At 53.6% G+C, this 25,134-nt stretch overlaps 1 protein-coding gene across 4 annotated transcripts in view; it reads right to left on the reverse strand.

Annotated features, from left to right (window-relative positions):
- The window catches only part of KIF2A (kinesin family member 2A), a 186,389-nt gene that overhangs the window by 70,891 nt on the left and 90,364 nt on the right, over nt 1–25,134 (reverse strand). For all 4 annotated transcript variants that reach the window (XM_075326312.1, XM_075326303.1, XM_075326328.1 and 1 more), the window contains exons 11-12: nt 22,839–22,902; nt 9,084–9,175 (exon numbers count right to left, since the gene is read on the reverse strand). In XM_075326312.1, coding sequence (XP_075182427.1) covers nt 9,084–9,175; nt 22,839–22,902 — 156 coding nt within the window. The remainder of the gene's footprint in view (nt 1–9,083; nt 9,176–22,838; nt 22,903–25,134) is intronic.

Genomic DNA, 25,134 nt, shown 5'->3' on the forward strand with positions numbered 1-25,134 from the left:
TCCGGACTGGGGTAAGGAGGAGTCCTTTCCCTTGGATTCCTTAATAATCTCAACCAATCGTTCGCCAAACAAGCGTTCGCCAGAAAACGGCAAACCGGTTAAGAACCTCTTGGAGGCAGAGTCTGCCTTCCATTCGCGCAGCCACATGGCCCTGCGGACTGCCACAGAGTTAGCGGATGCCACAGCTGTACGGCTAGCAGAGTCTAGGACTGCGTTCATGGCGTAGGAAGAAAAAGCTGACGCTTGAGAAGTCAAAGACGCAACTTGCGGAGCAGAATTACGTGTGACAGCATTAATCTCGGTCAGACAAGCCAAGATAGCTTGGAGTGCCCACACGGCTGCAAAGGCCGGGGCAAAAGACGCGCCCGTGGCCTCATAGATGGACTTCACCAGGAGCTCTATCTGCCTGTCAGTGGCATCCTTTAGCGATGAGCCATCTGCCACCGATACCACAGATCTAGCCGCCAATCTAGAGACTGGAGGATCCACCTTGGGACATTGAGCCCACCCCTTAACGACTTCAGCGGGGAAGGGGTAACGCGTGTCAGTGAGGCGCTTAGTAAAGCGCTTGTCCGGAACTGCTCTGGGCTTCTGGACAGCGTCTCTGAAGTTAGAGTGATCGAAGAACGCACTACGTGTACGTTTGGGGAACCGAAACTGGTGTTTCTCCTGCTGAGACGCCGACTCCTCCACAGTAGGAGGCGGGGGAGAGAGATCCAACACCTGGTTGATGGACGAGATAAGATCATTCACTAATGCGTCCCCCTCAGGTGTATCGAGGTTAAGGGCGACGTCAGGGTCAGAACCCTGAGCTGCGACGTCCGCCTCGTCCTCCAGAGAGTCCTCAAGCTGGGAACCCGAGCAGCGTGAAGAAGTCGGGGAAGATTCCCAGCGAGCCCGCTTAGCCTGTCTAGGACTGTGGTCCTGGCAGGAGTCCTCCGCGTGGGACCTAGGGCCCAACCCGGGAGCGCGCTGTGGCTCGGACCGAGAGGGGCCTGGAGGTGACGATCCAACAGGGGCCGGGGCCTGTGTAAGGACCGGTCTGGACTGCAAAGCTTCTAGCAGCTTGGCAGACCATTTGTCCATAGACTGAGCCATGGATTGTGAAAGTGACTCAGAGTTTCTCAGCAAAAGAGGAGAACTCTGTCCCTGCCGCCTGGACAGGGGGAGCAGGGGGGGTCTACATGAGCCGAGGGGTCCACTAGTGACCGAGGCTCCGGCTGAGCAAGTGAAACAGGGGTCGAGCATTGCTCACAGTGAGGGTAGGTGGAACCCGCAGGTAACATAGCCCCACAAGAGGTACAGGCCGCAAAAAACCCCTGTGCCTTAACAGCTTTGCTCCTTGTGGACGACATGCTGTTGTCTCCTAGGAGAATGATCACTGAGGGTATATGGGCAAAAAACAGGGTATACAGCCCGACCGAACAGAAATATATATATAAATACGTATCTATTCCGGCACCCTAGGGGGGACCAGCACCGGGTGACCGGTGTGGCTTACCGACCGCTAACAAGCGGAGTGTGTGCCTCCAGATTCCCAGCCTTAGGTCCCCCGGAGCTGCAGAGCTGTTCCTGAGAATCCTCCACCGGCAGAATGCCCAAAAAATGGCTGCCGGAGATCTCAGGGGAGGAGTGGAGCCGTGGGCGGCGCCAGGAAAGTGCGGGAATCTGGGGTCCCCACAGTGATCAGTGAGGGGGGAGGAAACATGCAGGATGCTCCAGCCCTCAAATCCGACGTCAGGTCGGCAGTCCCGCCCTTACCCCTGACAGGCAGGCCCGGGGGCGGGATTTTTGCGACTAGGCCGCGATGAAGCCGGGGACTAAATTTGAGACCGCGCCCGACAAGCAGGCACGGTCGGCGCGGAAGTCCGCCGGCCTTCTCAATTCAGCAGCTGCCGCAGCGTCCGGGAAGAAGGTGCGCTCCTGCACCGTCCCCAATGGGGACACAGAGTACCTTAGAGTTGCAGGGCCCGGTCCCTGAGGTTGAATAGACTCCGGTCCGGCAGATTCCCACAGGGGCTGCGGAGGGAGCACGGTCCCAGCAACTGGATGACCGTTCAGGATCCCACTTCTCCCAGAGCCGCTAAGGGATGGTGAAGGAGACGGCATGAGGCTCCGGCCTTTGTACCCGCAATGGGTAACTCAACCTTAACAGCACCGCCGACGTAGTGGGGTGAGAAGGGAACATGCCGGGGGCCCCGTGGGGGCCCTCTTTTCTTCCAACCGATATAACTAATATGAGAATGCATGAGTGGATGTGTGCCTCCTTCCACACAAAGCATAAAACTGAGGAGCCCGTGATCCACGGGAGGGTGTATAGGCAGAGGGGAGGGGTTACACTTTTTAAAGTGTAATACTTTGTGTGGCCTCCGGAGGCAGAAGCTATACACCCAATTGTCTGGGTCTCCCAATGGAGCGACAAAGAAATCCATAATTCATGAATTGGGAACTTAAAGTGAATCTGTCACCTGGTAATTCATATGTAATCTGAGACCAGGATTACATATGGTCAGAGACCCTGATTTCAGCAATGTGTCACTTAGTATACTGGGTGCAGCAGCTGTGATAAAGAAGGGAATTTTGTTACTTACCGTAAATTCCTTTTCTTCTAGCTCCTATTGGGAGACCCAGACGATTGTTTTCTGACGATTGGGTGTATAGCACTGCCTCCGGAGGCCACACAAAGCATTACACTAAAAAGTGTAAGGCCCCTCCCCTTCTGGCTATACACCCCCAGTGGGATCACTGGCTCACCAGTTTTAGTGCAAAAGCAAGAAGGAGGAAAGCCAATAACTGGTTTAAACAAATTCACTCCGAAGTAACATCGGAGAACTGAAAACCATTCAACATGAACAACATGTGTACCCGAAAAACCACCAAAAATCCCGAAGGACAACAGGGCGGGTGCTGGGTCTCCCAATAGGAGCTAGAAGAAAAGGAATTTACGGTAAGTAACAAAATTCCCTTCTTCTTCGGCGCTCCATTGGGAGACCCAGACGATTGGGACGTCCAAAAGCTGTCCCTGGGTGGGTAAAGAAATACCTCATGTTAGAGCTGCAAAGACAGCCCTCCCCTACGAGGAGGCAACTGCCGCCTGCAGGACTCTTCTACCTAGGCTGGCGTCCGCCGAAGCATAGGTATGCACCTGATAATGTTTGGTGAAAGTGTGCAGACTCGACCAGGTAGCTGCCTGGCACACCTGTTGAGCCGTAGCCTGGTGTCGTAATGCCCAGGACGCACCCACGGCTCTGGTAGAATGGGCCTTCAGCCCTGATGGAACCGGAAGCCCAGCAGAACGGTAGGGTTCAAGAATTGGTTCCTTGATCCATCAAGCCAGGGTGGCTTTGGAAGCCTGCGACCCTTTGCGCTGACCAGCGACAAGTATAAAGAGTGCATCCGAGCGGCGCAGGGGCGCCGTGCGGGAAAAGTAGATTCTGAGCGCTCTCATCAGATCCAACAAATGCAAATCCAATTCATATCGATGAACTGGATGAGGACAAAAGGAAGGTAAGGAGATATCCTGACTGAGATGAAAGGGGGATACCACCTTAGGGAGAAAACCCGGAATCAGGCGCAGCACTACCTTGTCTTGGTGAAAAACCAGGAAAGGGGCTTTGGATGACCGCGCTGCTAGCTCGGACACTCTCTGAAGAGACGTGACCGTTACCAAAAAAGGCCACTTTCTGTGACAGTCGAGAAAGTGAAAAAACATCCCTCAGAGGCTCAAAGGGCGGCTCCTGGAGAGCAAGTAGTACCCTGTGCAGATCCCATGGGTCTAACGGCCTCTTGTACGGAGGGACAATGTGACCAACCCCCTGCAGGAACGTGCGTACCTGAGGAAGTCGTACTATGCGCTTCTGAAAGAATACAGACAGCGCTGGGACTCGTCCGTTAAGAGAGCCGAGCGACAAACCTTTTCCCAAACCAAATTGCAGGAAGGAAGGAAAAGTAGGCAATGCAAATGTCCAGGGAGACACTCCCTGAGCAGAGCGCTAAGATAAGAATATCTTCCACGTTTTGTGGTAGATCTTGGCAGACGCCGGCTTCCTAGCCCGTCTCATGGTGGCAATGACGTCTTGAGATAATCCTGAAGACGCTAGGATCTCGGACTCGATGGCCACACAGTCAGGATCAGGGCCGTAGAATTCAGTGGAAAAAACGGCCCTTGGGACAGTAAGTCTGGCCGGTCTGAGAGTGCCCACGGTTGGCCGACCGTGAGATGCCACAGATCCGGGAACCACGACCTCCTCGGCCAGTCTGGGACGACGAGGATGGCGCGGCGGCAAGCGGAGCTGAGCTTGCGTAGCACTCTGGGCAACAGTGCCAGAGGTAGAACACATAGGGTAGCTGGAGCTGCGACCAATCCTGAACTAGGGCGCCTGCCGCCAGAGCACTTTGCTCGTGAGACCGCGCCATGAAAATCGGGACCTTGTTGTTGTGCCGAGACGCCATTAGGTCGACGTCCGGCATCCCCCAGCGGCTACAGATTTCCTGACACCATTCTGGGTGCAGAGGCCATTCCCCTGCGTCCATACCCAGGCGACTGAGGAAGTCTGCTTCCCAATTTCCTACTCCCGGGATGTGAACTGCGGATATGGTGGATGCTCTGTCCCCCACCCACATCAGAATCCGCCGGATTGCCTGGTAGGCTTGGCGATGCGTGTTCCGCCTTGGTGGGCGATGTCTGCCACCGCTGTGGAATTGTCCGACTGAATTCGGATCTGTTTTCCTTCCAGCCACTGCTGGAAGGCTTGCAGGGCAAGATACACTTCCCAGATTTCCAGAACATTGATCTGAAGGATGGACTCCTCTGAAGAGAGTCCTTGACCGTCTGAGAAGGGAAACGTTCCTGTCTAGGGACGTCGACTCCCCAACCCATTGGCAAAGCATGTCCCATTGAAGTGGACGCAGATGAAACTGCGCGAAAGTGACTGCCTCTGCATGAGGCGTCTTAAGGGGTGTGACTGGCCTTGAAGGAGAGACTGCACCCCCGTCTGTAGTGAACGCTGCTTGTCCAGCGGAAAGCTTCACTATCGCTGAGGGAGTGTGAAACTCCATGCCCAGATATGTCAGCGATTGGGTCGGTGCCCGATGTAACCTTGAAAAGTTGATGATCCACCCGAAACTCTGGAGAGTCTCCAGCGCCACGTTCAGGCTGTGTCGGCATGCCTCTTGAGAGGGTGCCTTGACAAGTGGATCGTCCCAGTAAGGATCACAGAGTGACCCTGAGAGTGCAGGACTGCTCCCACTGCTGCCCTGAACTTGGTGAAAACCCGTAGGTCTGTCGCCAGACCGAAGGGCAGGGCTACGCACTGAAGATGCTCGTCTTCAATAACGAAAACGTAGCAAACGCTGGTGCTCTGGAGCAATCGGCACGTGGAGATAAGCATCCTGATGTCTATTGATGCTAGGAAAGCTCCTTGCGACATTGAGGCAATGACGGAGCGGAGGTTACATCCGGAACCGCCTGGCCTTCACGTGCTTGGTGAGCAGTTTTAGGTCCAGAACGGAACGGAAAGAGCCACCCCTTTTTTGGCACCCCAATCAGATTGGAGGAAAAAACCGTGTCTTGTTCCTGAAGAGGAACAGGGATTACCACTTCTTCTGCCTGCAGAAGAGCATCGGCTCGGTGGGGGGAGGGGGGGGGGTTCTGAAGAATCGAGTCGGAGGACGAGAACAGAGCTCTATCCTGTACACGTGAGACAAAATGTCTCTCACCCACCGGTCTGTGACCTGTGGCAGCTAAATGTCGCCAAGCGGGAGATTCTGCCACCAACCGCGGATGCGGAGAGAGAGAGCTGAAAGTCATGAGGAGACCGCCTTGGTAGCGGTTCCTCCTGCTGCCTTCCTTGGGCGTGATTGAGCCCGGCCGGAAACTGAGCCCCTCTGAGCCTTTTGAGTCCTTTTGGACGAGGACAATTGGGACCTGCCCGAGCCTGGGAAGGACCAACCTCGACTGTCCCTCCAGGACAGCATTACTAGGGTAAGTCGCAATGCAGACATTGCGAGGTTAAGGACACTACCTGCGGCACAGATGTACATGTGCTCAAGACCAGCTGCGCAAGCCCAGCTGAAATAGGATAGAGTGCCCATACGGCTGCGAATGCCGGAGCAACCGACACACTGATAGCTTCACAGACAGATTTCAACCAGAGGTCCATCTGTCTGTCAATGGCATCTTTAAGTGAAGTCCCATCTCCACTGCAACTATGGATCTAGCCGCAAGCCTGGAGATTGGGGGATCCACCTTTGGACCCTGGGTCTAGTGCTTTACCACGTCAGGGGAAAGGGATAACGTGTATCCTTAAAACGTTTGGAGAAAACGCTTATCTGGTAAGCGTGGTGTTTCTGAACTGCTTCTCTGAAGTCAGCGTGGCCAGAAAAATACGCAATATACGCATGAGTACTGAAAAAGGATTTCTCCTGCTGTGAAGCTGACTCCTCCAATGGGGGAGCTGAGGGAGAAATATCCAACATTCCATTGATGGACGCTATAAGATCATTCACTATGGCGTCACCATCCGGTGTATCCGGATTGAGAGCGGTGTCAGGACCAAAGCCCTGATCAGCTACGTCTGCCTCATCATACAGAGAGTCCTTGCTGGGACCTTGACCAGTGATGAAGCCGAGTGCCGCACCCAGCGAGCTAGCTTAGGCTGTCTGGGACTGCCGTCCGTGTCAGAGCCTTCACCCTGGAATGCCTGGGACCCCCCCGGAGCACTGATTACGTTCCAAATGAGGGTGGTCAGGGAGCATTAATCAAGATTGCCCATGGCCTGTCTGGACTGCAAAGTCTCTATCCCATGACAATCTATCAGCCGAAACTGCAACTCCGTCCCTGTCCCTGGACAGGGTAGAGACCCCGGCTGACCAAGTGCTACAGGGGAGCTTGCACACAATGGGGGTCATGCCGGTGGAACAGTATCACATGCAGGAAAAAACAGCATAGGAAGCCTTGTTGCTTTTTTGCTGCTGTATTCAAGCCATCTATGCAAAGTATGGCATACAAGCATAAACACTTCAGCACATGCAATACAAGCAGCATAGAAAACCTGTGCCTTGGCACCCTTGCTTTTTTCTGCTGTTGTCCAGCCATCTAGGAGAATATAGCCCAGAGTAGCGACCGTACAGTGCAATGTATAGCATACAAGCATAAGTACAAATGAACACTTCAGCACATGCAATACAAGCAGCCTAGAAAACCTGTGCCTTAGCACCCTTGCTTTTTGCTGCTGTTATCTCGCCATCTAGGAGGGCATATAGCCAAAGATAGCGACCTACAGTGCAGTGTATTGAAAAAGGATTTCTCCTGCTGTGCATACAAGCATAAAATACAAATGGACACTTCGGTATTTAGTGGGGTCAGCACTTCAGGTGCTGCTTACCGCCCGCCTATAACGCGGGTGTGTGGTCGCCAGAGCCCTGTGTTGGTTGCCCAGAGCATGTCTCCGTTCCCCAGCTCGGACTGCGTGCAGGAATGGCTGCCGGCGTCCTTCTCCAGCTCGTGTGACGAGGGGCGGGCCGTGGGCGTGCCCCAGCCAAGAGCGGGAAACTGGCGTCCCACTGTGTCCAGTGAAGGGGGCTGGAGAATGCAAAGCAGACTCCAGCCCTCGGCGCTGACTGTCTGTACAGCGTCCCGCCTCTCCCCTGACTGGCAGGGCTGGAGGCGGGAACGAAACGAAAACTAGGCCGCAAAGCCGGGGACTCGAGTAATAAGCGCGGCCGTCCATGTGCACGGCCAGCGCGTAAGTCCCCGGCGCACCACAAGTCCCAGCCGCGCCACAATGTAAAAAACACCCAGCAGCGGCCGGCGCGGCAGTTCCCAATACATAAATTCACTCAGCTAAGCTGCAGTGAATAATAGCACGAGCGCACCGCGCTGTTACCCCCGGCGCACTAACACTCCCAGCAATGCTGGTGTGTGTGTGCGCGCTTACCCGGGGACACAGAGTACCTTAATGTAGCAGGGCCTGTCCCTGACGATACTCAGCTCCATATCCAGCAGGTTCTCTGGGTCTGTGGATGGAGCCCGGTCTCAGTGCCTGGAGACCTGTAAGATCCCACTTCGCCCAGAGCCCTGAGGGGGGATGGGGAAGGAAAGCAGCATGTGGGCTCCAGCCTCCGTACCCGCAATGGGTACCTCAACCTTAACAAACACCCGACAAAAGTGGGGTGAGAAGGGAGCATGCTGGGGGCCCCATATGGGCCCACTTTTCTTCCATCCGACATAGTCAGCAGCTGCTGCTGACTAAAAACAGTGGAGCTATGCGTGGATGTCTGACCTCCTTCGCACAAAGCAGAAAACTGGTGAGCCAGTGATCCCACTGGGGGTGTATAGCCAGAAGGGGAGGGGCCTTACACTTTTTAGTGTAATGCTTTGTGTGGCCTCCGGAGGCAGTGCTATACACCCAATCGTCAGAAAACAATCGTCTGGGTCTCCCAATGGAGCGCCGAAGAAATCCTTGTATTCTGTGCTGCAGAACTTGAAATACTGAGCTGTGTATAACCCCGCCCCCTACCACTGATTGGTTGCTTTCTGCGTACACTGTGTATATTGACAGAAAGCAGCCAATCAGTGGTGGGGGGCGGGGTTACATAGAGCAGCATGATGAGATGACACGAGACACAGAGTCTTGTTATGGCGTGATAATCTCTTGCTGATAAAACATTTATATTGTTGAAACATCAACACACAACCTGATAAGTGACATCGCTGGAATCAGGGCTTCAGCCTCTACAATATGATGCTCTTAGATTACATAGCAAAATCCTGTCAGATTCCCTTTCATGCATTTAAAGAAATACTAGCACACCCATTATAAAGTGTGAACACTATTCCATAAGTATAATGTGAGAGGGTATTGGAAAAATGGTTTTCATGTCCTTATTTACTTGTGCACATGGAAGTATTCAGAACAGTAATTGATAAAATCCACAAGAAATGGGACCATCTAATGTGCTTGGAATAGCCGCATATTACCAGTGATGTTGCCATTAAGCAAAACATTTGCAATCTGAATATATAAGAAGCCAATCAAAGTATCTTTACATCCGAAGCCCAATTTATGTCACTACACACTTACTTTACCACTGTAGATTTCAAAAAATGTAGCATATACTTGAAGTTCCAGCTTCTTATAATTTGGTTTCTTTAGCATCTGAAATACATCTCTTGCTGCATGAGAAAAAAAAAAATCAGATTATAACACCAGAAAATCCATTAGGGAAAAAGATACGGACAGGCCTGGAAGAAGAATGGCATGAAATAGCCACACATACTAAGGCTACATGCGCACGCTGTTTCTTTTTCGTGTTCACAAACTGCAGCCAAAACTGCACCTTGTCAGAGAGAGTCTGGAAATGTCACAAAAAACGCATGTCATTTTAGGTGCGTTTTTGGTGAGTTTTTCACACCCTGCGTTTTTGCTGCGTTTTTGTGACAAATGTTGACAAAAACACAAGAAGAATGAACATGCTGCATTTTATTTGTCACAAACCTTTGACAAATAAAACGCTGACAAAAACTGCAACGTGCGCATGACAAATCTGACTTCTCATAGACTTTGTTGGGAAGTCAAATGTCAGAAAGTTCTGACAACAAAACTGCAGCCAAAAAAGCAGGAAAAAAAAAGCAGCGTGCGCATGTAGCCTAAGGCTACTTTCACACATCCGGTTTGAGCACTGCGGCTCAATCCGGCTGTGAAAACTATGCAACGGATGCGGCGAAAACACCGCATCCTTTGCACAAGTTTTTACATGCGGCCCGTCCGTTTTTTTTCCGGTTGCGGCACGCTACTGAGCATGCGCAGTGGAAAAAAAACACATGCGGCGACCGGATACGTTTTTTTCCGCATCGCGCCGCATCCGGCCTTCATAGGTATGCATTGAAAAATGCGCCGCAGCAGCCGGATGCGGCGCGATGCGGTTTTCTTTGCCGGAGCAAAAAACGTTGCAGGGAACGTTCGATCCGGCCGCGGCAACGGCTAAATCTGCCGCATGCGGCAAAAACCGGACCGAACGCAAGCCCCTGCGGCACAATACGGCACTAATGTAAGTCTATGCAAAAAAAAACCGCAACCGGCGTCAAAAAAACAGTTGCGGTTTTTCTGCAGAGCACCGTATTGTGCCGCAGAGCAAAAAAACGGATGTGTGAAAGTTGCCTAATAGTGACAAATGCGAATGCTGCTATAAAGGTCAAAGCGAGCAGCACAACAGTGATATACATAAAGAGAACGTGTCACAGTCAAGGCTACGCAAACCATAGTCAGCATGAATCCAATATCTCCAAAACAATGCCACGTGTCCACAAAGAAAATTGTTTGACAAGCCCGCCAGGGGAGCATAGGAATAGATGGGACTAGTCCAGTGCAGCACTCGTCTGGCTTCTTCTTGCACCATTCTTAGGCTATGTGCGCACGTAGCGTTTGTCCCTGCAGAAATTTCTGCAGCGATTTGAACAGCACACGTGCGCTTCAAATCGCTGCAGAAAGAGTCCGTAATGGAAAAAAAAAAAGCCGATTCCATGCGCTCTGAGTGCAGCCCCTCCCATACACAGGGCGGGGGCTGCATGCAGAGCACACGGAGGAAGTGACATGTCATTTCTTAGAACGCGCGCTTCGGGCAGCAGCCGAAGCGCTGTGCTCCAATACGCCACGTGCGCACGTCTCCTGCATAATCTTCATAGATTATGCTGGGGACGCAGGATGCATGCAGTTACGGTATGCTGCGGTGCAGATCGCAGCGTTACTGCATGCAAATACGCAACGTGCGCACATAGCCTTATTCTCTGAAAAGCCAAAGCATTTTGGTGGTTTACATATTTGGAACCAATCATGCAGCAAGACTCTGAGCAAAGATAGAAGCAGTTTCAGTAACACCACCGCCGCCTCACAGCGTCTTCCACCGCCGCCTCACAGCGTCTTCCACCGCCGCCTCACAGCGTCTTCCACCGCCGCCTCACAGCGTCTTCCACCGCCGCCTCACAGCGTCTTCCACCGCCGCCTCACAGCGTCTTCCACCGCCGCCTCACAGCGTCTTCCACCGCCGCCTCACAGCGTCTTCCACCGCCGCCTCACAGCGTCTTCCACCGCCGCCTCACAGCGTCTTCCACCGCCGCCTCACAGCGTCTTCCACCGCCGCCTCACAGCGTCTTCCACCGCCGCCTCACAGCGTCTTCCACCGCCGCCTCACAGCGTCTTCCACCGCCGCCTCACAGCGTCTTCCACCGCCGCCTCACAGCTTCTTCCACCGCCGCCTCACAGCTTCTTCCACCGCCGCCTCACAGCTTCTTCCACCGCCGCCTCACAGCTTCTTCCACCGCCGCCTCACAGCTTCTTCCACCGCCGCCTCACAGCTTCTTCCACCGCCGCCTCACAGCTTCTTCCACCGCCGCCTCACAGCTTCTTCCACCGCCGCCTCACAGCTTCTTCCACCGCCGCCTCACAGCTTCTTCCACCGCCGCCTCACAGCTTCTTCCACCGCCGCCTCACAGCTTCTTCCACCGCCGCCTCACAGCTTCTTCCACCGCCGCCTCAGAGCTTCTTCCACCGCCTCCTCAGAGCTTCTTATACCGCCGCCGCCTCACAGCTTCTTCCATCACCGCCTCAAACAAATAGTCATCAGGGAACGCTGCTTATATCACTCCCACTACTATCTGCACCCTCTGACGACAACTGCGGTGGCAGGGACAGAAGCTGAGTTCTCCTCTCCCACAGTTTTCCTCACCATATATCCAGAAATTCTTTAGAGGGTGGTAATGAAACTACAGCATCGCCTTCTGATGACGGCCTGTTCAAAAATGGGTCTTAGGCGCTGTGGGGAAGGGAGTGCAGCCTGTGACATAGTAACTCCTCAAATGAAACATCACAGAGATGAGCGGACCCAAGGAAGTTCGGTTCAGCGGGTGCAAACAGACTTCAGATAAAGTTCGGTTTGGGACCTGGACTTGACCTGAACCCCAATGGAAGTCACCGATTGGGCAGTTCGGGTCTCCATTCACAAGCAGCCAGCCACGAACAGATCACTTCTGGGGAAGGGAAAGCAGGGTTTTTTCATTTTTTTTTTATTTTTCTACATCTGATCATGCTGTTGCTACCCCCAGTGCAAGCCGATCAACCACTGCAAGCGGCTCACACTGGGCCGAGCACCGAGCGTACCCGAGCACAGCGATGCTCGCACAAGAGCTTTGCATACGTAAAGCACCCGAACACTGATATGCTTGTAAAGTCTGTGTTTGGTGTTCGGTACGAGCAAGGAACTTTAAAGTTCGGGTCCACTCATCTCTAGTCACAGGAAGTGAATTAAAACATTTAGTGATTAGCTGGATAGGCAGAATTGTAGGGTATTGTGCAATAAAAACAACAACAAAAGTGGTTAGGGTGCAAAAATGTATATTTAAAAGGGAGATTTTAGGTACCGGACTGCCCCTTTAAAGAAGCATTTACACAGGACGCTTTCTGCCCATAGAGAAGTGTTGATCACCTATATACAAACTGACCAGCGCTCTTCTAGGTTACGTTCCCACAATGAGTTTTTGCTGCTGTGTCAATAATGCAGCGTCTTACAGCTCCAGCAAAGGGATGGATGTATAGAAGTCTCCTGCCCCTGTGACTTTCCTGTCACCCAGTGTCATCTGACCTGCGGTCGTGTTTCAAATCCCCAACATGTCATGTCTCTGGCAGATACGCTGAGTATTATGAGCAGATTATTCTCATATTATTGCAGTAGATTAGGAAAAACCGAGCATGCAATTTTAGTGCATTTCCGCTGTGGAAACACATAAAAAACGCATATAGCCTGCACACAAGAATATCAAGTTTTGTCAAAGCCGAATACCAAGAAGTATATAAAAAGCAGCTTTATTTACAGCAGTGGGGAACCTTTTTACTGCCGGGGGCCATTTGGAATCTTCTACCAACCTTCGGGGGCCGCACAAAATCATCAACTTGAAAACTACCCTAATATATTTGGTCAAACAATTAACTCACCCCTATTGTGGTGGCCGGAGCGGCTTCTCTTCGGTGCGGCTGTGATGTTTGGTGATATTGATTATACTGCATCTTACAACTGCTTTTCCAGGTTTGTCTTGGTCGGGAGAGGGTGGCAGCACGGACAGCACTGGGCGGCAGCACGGGCAGCACTGGGCGGCAGCACGGGCAGCACTGGGCGGCAGCACGGGCAGCAGCACAGACAGCACTGGGCGGCAGCACAGACAGCACTGGGCGGCAGCACAGACAGCACTGGGCGGCAGCACAGACAGCACTGGGCGGCAGCACAGACAGCACTGGGCGGCAGCACAGACAGCACTGGGCGGCAGCACAGACAGCACTGGGCGGCAGCACAGACAGCACTGGGCGGCAGCACAGACAGCACTGGGCGGCAGCACAGACAGCACTGGGCGGCAGCACAGACAGCACTGGGCGGCAGCACAGACAGCACTGGGCGGCAGCACAGACAGCACTGGGCGGCAGCACAGACAGCACTGGGCGGCAGCACAGACAGCACTGGGCGGCAGCACAGACAGCACTGGGCGGCAGCACGCACAGCACTGGGCGGCAGCACGCACAGCACTGGGCGGCAGCACGAACAGCACTGGGCGGCAGCACGAACAGCACTGGGCGGCAGCACGAACAGCACTGGGCGGCAGCACGGACAGCACTGGGCGGCAGCACGGACAGCACTGGGCGGCAGCACGGACAGCACTGGGCGGCAGCACAGACAGCACTGGGCGGCAGCACAGACAGCACTGGGCGGCAGCACAGACAGCACTGGGCGGCAGCACAAACAGCACTGGGCGGCAGCACGGACAGCACTGGGCGGCAGCACGGACAGCACTGGGCGGCAGCACGGACAGCACTGGGCGGCAGCACGGACAGCACTGGGCGGCAGCACGGACAGCACTGGGCGGCAGCACGGACAGCACTGGGCGGCAGCACGGACAGCACTGGGCGGCAGCACGGACAGCACTGGGCGGCAGCACGGACAGCACTGGGCGGCAGCACGGACAGCACTGGGCGGCAGCACGGACAGCACTGGGCGGCAGCACGGACAGCACTGGGCGGCAGCACGGACAGCACTGGGCGGCAGCACGGACAGCACTGGGCGGCAGCACGGACAGCACTGGGCGGCAGCACGGACAGCACTGGGCGGCAGCACGGACAGCACTGGGCGGCAGCACGGACAGCACTGGGCGGCAGCACGGACAGCACTGGGCGGCAGCACGGACAGCACTGGGCGGCAGCACGGACAGCACTGGGCGGCAGCACGGACAGCACTGGGCGGCAGCACGGACAGCACTGGGCGGCAGCACGGACAGCACTGGGCGGCAGCACGGACAGCACTGGGCGGCAGCACGGACAGCACTGGGCGGCAGCACGGACAGCACTGGGCGGCAGCACGGACAGCACTGGGCGGCAGCACGGACAGCACTGGGCGGCAGCACGGACAGCACTGGGCGGCAGCACGGACAGCACTGGGCGGCAGCACGGACAGCACTGGGCGGCAGCACGGACAGCACTGGGCGGCAGCACGGACAGCACTGGGCGGCAGCACGGACAGCACTGGGCGGCAGCACGGACAGCACTGGGCGGCAGCACGGACAGCACTGGGCGGCAGCACGGACAGCACTGGGCGGCAGCACGGGCAGCACTGGGCGGCAGCACGGGCAGCACTGGGCGGCAGCACGGGCAGCACTGGGCGGCAGCACGGGCAGCACTGGGCGGCAGCACGGGCAGCACTGGGCGGCAGCACGGGCAGCACTGGGCGGCAGCACGGACAGCACTGGGCGGCAGCACGGACAGCACTGGGCGGCAGCACAGACAGCACTGGGCGGCAGCACAGACAGCACTGGGCGGCAGCACAGACAGCACTGGGCGGCAGCACAGACAGCACTGGGCGGCAGCACAGACAGCACTGGGCGGCAGCACAGACAGCACTGGGCGGCAGCACAGACAGCACTGGGCGGCAGCACAGACAGCACTGGGCGGCAGCACAGACAGCACTGGGCGGCAGCACAGACAGCACTGGGCGGCAGCACAGACAGCACTGGGCGGCAGCACAGACAGCACTGGGCGGCAGCACAGACAGCACTGGGCGGCAGCACAGACAGCACTGGGCGGCAGCACAGACAGCACTGGGCGGCAGCACAAACAGCACTGGGCGGCAGCACGGACAGCACTGGGCGGCAGCACGGACAGCACTGGGCGGCAGCACGGACAGCACTGGGCGGCAGCACGGACAGCACTGGGCGGCAGCACGGACAGCACTGGGCGGCAGCACGGACAGCACTGGGCGAGGAGGAGTCACACACCACAGGTCCGGGAGGCATGTACAGCAAAGAGGCTGGTAAAACTGCTGCTCCTTTTCTTCTGTGAATGGAGTGCGGCGCTGAGCGCATCCCACACTACTTACCTCGCCCACAAGGTAAGCCCTAGCACAGGCCAGCGTGAGTGCGCACGCAGAGAGCGTGCGCGCACTCGTATCATGCAGTAGGATATAAGGGCTGGCAGCCAGCAAAAGCGCGACGGCCGCCCGAGCACTGTGCTCCACGGAAATGTGTCACAGGGCCGCAGAAAGTCAAACCCGCGGAGCTGGAGGATCCCCACCCTTGATTTAAATCATGTCACACCAACAAGACAACAACGTATTGTCAGAAACGAGATAAAAACACATGTAAAAAAGTGCAAGTAACCGAATATACATAATAGGTGCAAAAAATGTGCAACATCAAAAGCTCATCATGGGAACGCAGCCTGATAGCCCCTTTTACCTGGGTATACAGAACTGTATGGCGGCAGAACGCTCATTAATACAATTATTCTGTGCCCCCCCCCCACCAGCATGCATGTTGTCAGCAGCAGATCCCGTGTTTTATAGGGGTCAATGGGCTTTCAACATCAATGCTTTAGAGGCTCTGGACTCCTTTGTACAATTTTATTTTTATATTGTTCACTTGCTTCTTAAATGAACAGTTCACTTTCTAAAGTGCCCATCTGAAAAGGTTTCTTCCATTTTGCTATTGCAGAGGATTTAAGTCCTTTAGCAAATCCTGCTCTTGGTTCTGATGCTCTCTTTACTCTTTCTCATCCTGTTCTGAGGGTTAGATAGAGAGGAGGAGAAGGAGGGTCGTACACAGATCAAGAGTAAGAAGGGAATTTTGTTACTTACCGTAAATTCCTTTTCTTCTAGCTCTTATTGGGAGACCCAGACGATTGGGGTATAGCTACTGCCCTCCGGAGGCCACACAAAGCACTACACTAAAAAGTGTAAGGCCCCTCCCCTTCTGGCTATACCCCCCCGTGGTGTCACGGGTTCTCCAGTTTTAGTGCCAAAGCAAGAAGGAGGAAAGCCAATAACTGGTTTAAACAAATTAACTCCGAGTAACATCGGAGAACTGAAAAACCGTTCAACATGAACAACATGTGTACCCGCAAACAACAAAAAAATCCCGAAGGACAACAGGGCGGGTGCTGGGTCTCCCAATAAGAGCTAGAAGAAAAGGAATTTACGGTAAGTAACAAAATTCCCTTCTTCTTCAGCGCTCTATTGGGAGACCCAGACGATTGGGACGTCCAAAAGCTGTCCCTGGGTGGGTAAAGAAATACCTCATGTTAGAGCTGCAAAACAGCCCTCCCCTACGGGGAAATCACTGCCGCCTGCAGGACTCTTCTACCTAAGCTGGCATCCGCCGAAGCATAGGTATGCACCTGAGAATGTTTGGTGAAAGTGTGCAGACTCAACCAGGTAGCTGCCTGGCACACCTGTTGAGCCGAAGCCTGGTGTCGTAGTGCCCAGGACACACCCACGGCTCTGGTTGAATGGGCTTTCAGCCCTGAAAGAACCGGAAGCCCTGCAGAACGGTAGGCTTCCAGAATTGGTTCTTTGATCCATCGAGCCAGGGTGGCTTTAGAAGCCTGCAACCTCTTGCGCGTACCAGCGACAAGGACAAAAAAAGTGCATCGGAACGGCGTATGGTCGCCGTGCGGGAAATGTAGATTCTGAGTGCTCTCACCAGATCTAGCAAACGTAAATCATTCTCATACCGGTGAACCGGATGAGTGCAAAAGGACGGTAAGGAGATATCCTGATTAAGATGAAACGAGGATACGACCTTAGGGAGAAACTCCGGAATGGGGCGCAGCACTACCTTGTCCTGGTGAAACACCAGGAAGGGAGCCTTGGATGACAGAGCTGCCAGCTCAGACACTCGCCGAAGCGATGTGATCGCAACGAGAAACGCCACCTTCTGTGACAGGCGAGAAAAGGAAACTTCCTTCAGAGGCTCGAAAGGCGGCTTCTTGAGAGCAACTAGAACCCTGTTCAGATCCCATGGATCTAACGGCCGCTTGTACGGGGGTACGATATGACAAACCCCCTGCGGGAACGTGCGCACCTTAGAAAGACGTGCTAGACGCTTCTGAAAAAACACAGATAGTGCTGAGACTTGCCCTTTGAGGGAGTCGAGCGACAAGCCCTTTTCTAACTCCTATTGTAGGAAGGAAAGAAAAGTAGGCAATGCAAATGGCCAGGGAGACACTCCCTGAGTAGAGCACCAGATTAAGAAAATCTTCCACGTTCTGTGGTAGATCTTAGCAGACGTGGGCTTCCTAGCCTGTCTCATGGTGGCAACGACCCCTTGGGATAATCCTGAATACGCTAGGATCCAGGACACAAAGGCCACACAGTCAGATTCAGGGCCGCAGAATTCCGATGGAGAAAACGGCCCTTGGGACAGTAAGTCTGGTCGGTCTGGTAGTGACCACGGTCGGCCGACCGTGAGATGCCACAGATCCGGGTACCACGATCTCCTCGGCCAGTCTGGTGCGACGAGTATGACGCGGCCGCAATCGGATCTGATTTTTGCGCAGTACTCTGGGCAAGAGTGCCAGAGGTGGAAACACATATGTGAGCCGGAACTGCGACCAATCTTGCACTAAGGCGTCTGCCGCCAGAGCTCTGTGATCGCGCGATCGTGCCATAAATGCCGAGACTTTGTTGGTGTGCCGAGACGCCATTAGGTCGACGTCCGGCACCCCCCAGCGGCAACAGATTTCCTGAAACACGTCCGGGTGAAGGGACCATTCCCCCGCGTCCATACCCTGGCGACTGAGGAAGTCTGCTTCCCAGTTTTCTACGCCCGGGATGTGAACTGCGGATATGGTGGATGCTGTGTCCTCCACCCACATGAGGATTCGCCGGACTTCCTGGAAGGTTTGCTGACTGCGCGTCCCTTCTTGGTGGTTGATGTATGCCACCGCTGTGGAGATGTCCGACTGGATTCGGATCTGCTCTCTTTCTAGCCACTTCTGGAAAGCTAATAGGGTAAGATACCCTGCCCCGATTTCCAGAACATCGATCTGAAGGGTGGACTCCTGCTGAGTCCACGTCCCCTGAGCCATGTGGCGGAGACAAACTGCTCCCCACCCTGACAGACTCGTATCTGTCGTGACCACTGCCCAGGATGGGGGCTATGACAATGAGGTGGGAATAAGCCACTATTGCAGAGAGTCCTCGGCCGTCTGGGAAAGGGAGACTTCCCTGTCCAGGGAGGTTGACTGCCCGTCCCATTGGCGGAGAATGTCCCATTGCCGTTGACGCAGATGAAACTGCGCAAAGAGAACTGCCTCGATGGCTGCCACCATCTTCCTTAGGAAGTGCATGAGGCGCCTTAAGGGTGCGACTGGCCTTGAAGGAGAGACTGCACCTCTGTCTGCAGTGAACGCTGCTTGTTCAGCGGAAGCTTCACTATTGCTGATAGAGTATGAAACTCCATGCCGAGATACGTTAGTGATTGAGTCGGAGACAGATTTGACCTTGCCAAATTGATGATCCACCCGAAAGTCTGGAGAGTCTCCAGCGTAACATTCAGGCTGCGTTGGCATGCCTCGAGGGAGGGTGCTTTGACGAGTAGATCGTCCAAGTATGGGATCACCGGGTGTCCCTGAGAGTGCAAGACTGCTACCACTGCTGCCATGACCTTGGTGAACACCCGTGGGGCTGTCGCCAGACTGAATGGCAGAGCTACGAACTGAAGATGTTCGTCTCCTATCACAAAACGTAGAAAACGTTGGTGCTCCGTAGCAATTGGCACGTGGAGATAGGCATCTTTGATGTCTGTTGAGGCAAGGAAGTCTCCTCGAGACATTGAGGCAATGACGGATCGGAGGGATCCCATCCGGAACCGCCTGGCGTTCGCATGCTCGTTGAGCAGTTTCAGGACCAGAACAGGACGGAAGGAACCGTCCTTTTTTGGAGCCACAAAGAGATTGGAGTACAAACCCTCGCCCTCTTCCTGAGGGGGGACAGGGATCACCACTCCTTCTGCTCTTAGAGCGTCCACCGCCTGCAGCAGGGCATCTGCTCGGTGGGGGGTGGGGCCGTTCTGAAGAATGGAGTCGGAGGACGAGAACAGAACACTGTCCTGTGCACGTGAGCACAATGTCCGTAACGGTCTGTGACCTGTGGCAGCTAAATGTCGCCAAAGGCGGGGGAGTCTGCCATCAACCGCGGATGCGGAGAGAGAGAGAGAGCTGAGAGTCCTGAGGAGACCGCCTTGGTAGCGGTTCCTCCGACTGCCTTCCTTGGGCGTGATTGAGCCCGGCCGGAATCTGAGCCCGTCTGAGGTTTTGTAGCCCTTTTGCACGAGGACAATTGGGACCTGCCGGAGCTTGGGAAAGACCGAAACCTCGACTGTACTTTTAGGACAGTATTAACAGGGTAAGTCGCAGTGCAGACATTGCGGGGTTACGGACGCCTCTGCGGTACAGATGTCCCTGTGCTCAAGGCCAGCTGCGCAAGAACAGCTGAAAAGGTTAGGTTGCCTATACGGCTGTGGATGCCGGAGCAACCGACACGCCGATAGCTTCCTAGACAGATTTCAACCAGAGTCCATCTGTCTGTGAATGGCATCTTTAAGTGAAGCCCCATCTCCAGTGCAACTATGGCCCTAGATGCAAGCCTGGAGATTGGAGAATCCACCTTTGGACCCTGGGTCCAGCGCTGACCACGTCAGGGGAAAAGGGATAACGTGTATCCTAAAAACTTTTGGAGAAAACGCTTATCTGGTAAGCGTGGTGTTCCTGGACTGCTTCTCTGAAGTCAGCGTGGCCAGAAAAATACTCAATATCTGTCTGAGATACTGAAAAGGGACTTCTCCTGTTCGTCTCCTATCTCCACTGGGGGAGCTGAGGGAGAAAGATCCAACCTTCCATTGATGGACGGTATAGGATCATTCCGTATGGCGTTACCACCCGGTGTATCCGGATTGAGAGCGATGTCAGTATCAAAGCCCTGAAGAGCTGCCTTTTGGTCAAGTAGATTGCCCATGGCCTGTCTGGACTGCAAGTCTGTATATTATGACTACTCCGTCCCTGTCCATGGACAGGGTTGACAGGTGGTTTCTTTGGCCACAACTAGTAGAGACCCCGGCAGACGAAGTGCTAGAGACCCCGGCAGACGACGTGCTACAGGGGAGCCTGCACACAATGGGACGGTGTCATGAACAGCCTCCCATGTAGTAAAAACAGCACTGAAAATCTGTGTTGCTTTTTTGCCGCTGCCGACTAGCTATCTAGAAGTATATAGCCAAGATTGGTGACCGTACAGTGCAATGTATAGCATACAGGCATAAAGTACAAATGACCACTGCAGCACAAGCAATACAAGCAGCATAGAAGCCTGTGCCCTGGCACCCCTGCTCTTCTGCTGCTGTATACTAGTCATCTAGGGGAATATAGCCCAGAAGAGTGACCCTACAGTGCAATGTATAGCATACAAGCACAAGTACGAATGAACACTGCAGCACATGCAATACAAGCAGCATAGAAGCCTGTGCCCTGGCACCCCAGCTCTTCTGCTGCTGTAGACTAGTCATCTAGGGGAATATGGCCCAGAAGAGTGACCATACAGTGCAATGTATAGCATACAAGCACAAGTACAAATGCACACTGCAGCCCATGCAATACAAGCAGCATAGAAAAAAAAAAAAAAAAAAAAACCTGTGCCCCAGCACCCTTGGTTTTCTGCTGCTGTAGTCTAGCCATTCCAGGAGAATATAGCTAAGACCAGCGACTGTACAGTGCAATGTATAGCATATAAGCATAAACACAAATGAACACCTCAGTCGTACAATACAAGCAGCCTAGAAAGCCTGTGCCTTAGCACACCTGCTTTCCTGCTGCTGATGTGTCGCTCCCCAAGCGGGCATATAGCGACCTATGTAGTTAAAAACAACACATGTACACACTGCAGTTATATTGTGGTCAGCACTATGTGTGCCGCTTACCGCCCGCCTATAAGCGGGTGTATGATCGCCACCGTCCTGCCTGGTTGCCGAAAGTCCGAGCTCGGACTGCAGTAATGGCTGCCGGCTTCTTCCCCAGCTCGTGTGAGGAGGGGCGGGCCGTGGGCGTGCCCCCAAGGCAGAGCGGGAATCCGGCGTCCGACAGTGTGCAGTGAGAGGGCTGGAGCATGTAAAAAGGCTCCAGCCCTCGGCGCTGCTGATTGCTCAGCGCCTGTCCCCTTCCCTGAGTGACAGGGAGGGGGCGGGAACGAAGCGGCACTAGGCCGCAGAAGCCGGGGACTGGATTTATAAGCGCCGCCGCCGTAAAAGTGCGGTCGGCGCCCAGTCCCCGGCGAACTACAAGTCCCAGCCGCGCCGCCGCTCCCGGAGCGTCCGGCGCGGTAGTTCCCAAAACACAAAGTCACTCAGCAAAGCTGCAGTGACTGTAACCCATTACTGTCCCCGGCGCACTAGCACACCCAGCAAGTCTGGAGTGTGCTGTGCCTGTGTGTACGGGGACACAGAGTACCTGTAATGGTGCAGGGCCATGTCCCTGAACGGTACTCCAGCTCCGTATCCAGCAGGTTCAAATGGGTCTGTGGATGGAGCCCGGCGTCAGAGCTTTGAGGCCGGCAGGATCCCACTTCCTCAGAGCCCCTCAGGGGGATGTGGAAGGAAAGCAGCATGTGGGCTCCAGCCTCCGTACCAGCAATAGGTACCTCAACCTTACAACACCATCAACGGGTGAGAAGGGAGCATGCTGGGAGCCCTATATGGGCCCTCTTTTCTTCCATCCGAAATAGTCAGCAGCTACTGCTGACTAAAATCTGTGGAGCTATGCATGGATGTCTGACCTCCTTCGCACAAAGCTTGAAAACTGGAGAACCCGTGACACCACGGGGGGGGTATAGCCAGAAGGGGAGGGGCCTTACACTTTTTAGTGTAGTGCTTTGTGTGGCCTCCGGAGGGCAGTAGCTATACCCCAATCGTCTGGGTCTCCCAATAGAGCGCTGAAGAAAGGAATCATTTACAGTCTGAACAGGAGCAGAAAACAGACTGCAGCTAAGAAGGAAAGCAACATGAGCAGGAAATGAGTGCAGGATGGAGGCTGTGCTGATGCAGGAAGGTCTGCATCCAGCCTGTATTACTTGGAGAGACACTCCCACAAGTGAAACATCTGACGCAAGCACCAGGCTGCAAACTGCATATTCGGGGGTCTAAAAATGAATAAAGACTGCACCAAAACTCCGCTCAATTTTATGAACCACTTACAACTGTTAAAATTGTTTTTTCTCCCGGTCAGAGATGTTAACCTGTAAAAGCCGGCATAATTTATTCAATCAGCCAACGAACAAGTTTTTTGCCAATTTTTTGTCCGATTGGCTCCAAACATACATGGCCGCTGATCAGGAATGAGTATTTAAGAACGCTAATTTGTGGATTATCAGCTCTTGTAAAAAGGAACTTTACATAAACAGATTCTTGTATCCTGATCCCATTATAGGTCAGTATCCATGGAAGATGAAACATGAGATAAGTAATTTCCTATTTGATGATGTACCTGCAAGAGCGTAGATTCCTTTTGAACAGTCTTGATTCTTTCCAGAGAAATCACCACCCATGGTCTGTAATGGAAATCAAGGAAGAAAAAATAATTTAGTTTTCCATACAAGACACAAATCCTGTGTATTTAACAAGAGCCATAGAAAGAATACATAATATGTTCCAATAACGTCTATATAGCTGAAGATCACACTATAATGGAGCGTAGCTGATGAGGGCAGGGGGAAATATCCCAGTGGATACCTCAGACAGATTCCCTGTTATATCTCACTCGTTCCAATGAATTCGAAGAGAGAAAAGACTTTACAGAGTCATTCAACTTTTTATTTAGTTATCCTTCAGGTATTGCAAAGATACCGTATTTTCCAGCGTATAAGATGACTTTTTAACCCCTAAAAATCTTCTCAAAAGTCGGGGGTCGTCTTATACGCCGGGTGTCATCTCTACGGCACTGTACGGTGCAGTCATGGCTTTATACACAATAAAAAGATATTCTCACCTGTCCTCAGTTCCCGCGGTGCCTTCAGCTGCTTCTTGCAGTCCGTAGGCACATAGACCCCTCCATGATAGCGGCCGCTGCAGAATGTCGTCATGACTTTACTGCAGTTGAATGCTTTACGGCGCCACAAAGAATTAAGCTGCAGTAAAGCACCGACAGCAGCGGCGGCACTGTGTATTGGACGCAATCATGGAGGGGTCTATGTGCCTGTGGTCCACAAGAAGTACCCCTCCATGATTGCGTCCAATACACAGGGCCACTGCTGCTATCAGCGCTCTATGCACTGGACGCTATCACGGAGGGGTCTATGTGTCTGCAGACTGCAAAGAGGCACCGCGGGAACAGAGGACAGGTGAGAACATCTTTTAAAGTGTGTAAACTACGGCATAATAGGGGACAAGGGGGGAGCCAGCAGGAGGACATTATTAAACTATGGGAACATTACTGCAGGGGGCATTACAGCAGGGGACATTACTGTACAATGGGGACATTACAGCAGGGGCATTACAAAACAACGGGCACATTACTCGGGTCGGCTTATACTCGAGTATATACGATATATCCCAAACTCTATATTTTAACTGGAAAAGTTGGGGGTCGTCTTATATGCCCAGACGTCTTATAAGCCGGAAAATAAGGTATTTTTTTTTTTGTAACATACTTTATTACCTGATTTTGCTTTCTTCTCTCCTAAACACAACGCTGCAGACCCATCTCCTGCTACTTTGGAAGCCCCGTGTCTGGGGATACCCAGAGAGAGAAAGTCCCTACACTAAATGTAAGTGTAGAGCACAGATCTGGCTGAGCAGCAGCTGAAAGCAGCTTCTAAAGAAGCACAAACTGGGCATTGAAGCAGCACAGAGGCATGATGTTCAGGAGAGAAAGGAGCAAAATGGTAATAAAGTAAATCACTAAAGAAGGGAATTTTGTTACTTACCGTAAATTCCTTTTCTTCTAGCTCCTATTGGGAGACCCAGACGATTGGGTGTATAGCACTGCCTCCGGAGGCCACACAAAGCATTACACTAAAAAGTGTAAGGCCCCTCCCCTTCTGGCTATACACCCCCCGTGGGATCACTGGCTCACCAGTTTTAGTGCAAAAGCAAGAAGGAGGAAAGCCAATAACTGGTTTAAACAAATTCACTCCGAAGTAACATCGGAGAACTGAAAACCATTCAACATGAACAACATGTGGACCCGAAAAACAACCAAAAATCCCGAAGGACAACAGGGCGGGTGCTGGGTCTCCCAATAGGAGCTAGAAGAAAAGGAATTTACGGTAAGTAACAAAATTCCCTTCTTCTTCGGCGCTCCATTGGGAGACCCAGACGATTGGGACGTCCAAAAGCTGTCCCTGGGTGGGTAAAGAAATACCTCATGTTAGAGCTGCAAAGACAGCCCTCCCCTACGGGGAGGCAACTGCCACCTGCAGGACTCTTCTACCTAGGCTGGCGTCCGCCGAAGCATAGGTATGCACCTGATAATGTTTGGTGAAAGTGTGCAGACTCGACCAGGTAGCTGCCTGGCACACCTGTTGAGCCGTAGCCTGGTGTCGTAATGCCCAGGACGCACCCACGGCTCTGGTAGAATGGGCCTTCAGCCCTGATGGAACCGGAAGCCCAGCAGAACGGTAGGCTTCAAGAATTGGTTCTTTGATCCATCGAGCCAGGGTGGCTTTGGAAGCCTGCGACCCTTTGCGCTTACCAGCGACAAGGACAAAGAGTGCATCGGAACGGCGCAGGGGCGCCGTGCGGGAAATGTAGATTCTGAGTGCTCTCACCAGATCTAACAAATG

The sequence above is a fragment of the Anomaloglossus baeobatrachus genome, chromosome 1 (genome assembly GCF_048569485.1).
Source record: "Anomaloglossus baeobatrachus isolate aAnoBae1 chromosome 1, aAnoBae1.hap1, whole genome shotgun sequence".
In the NCBI taxonomy this organism is placed as follows: domain Eukaryota; kingdom Metazoa; phylum Chordata; class Amphibia; order Anura; family Aromobatidae; genus Anomaloglossus; species Anomaloglossus baeobatrachus.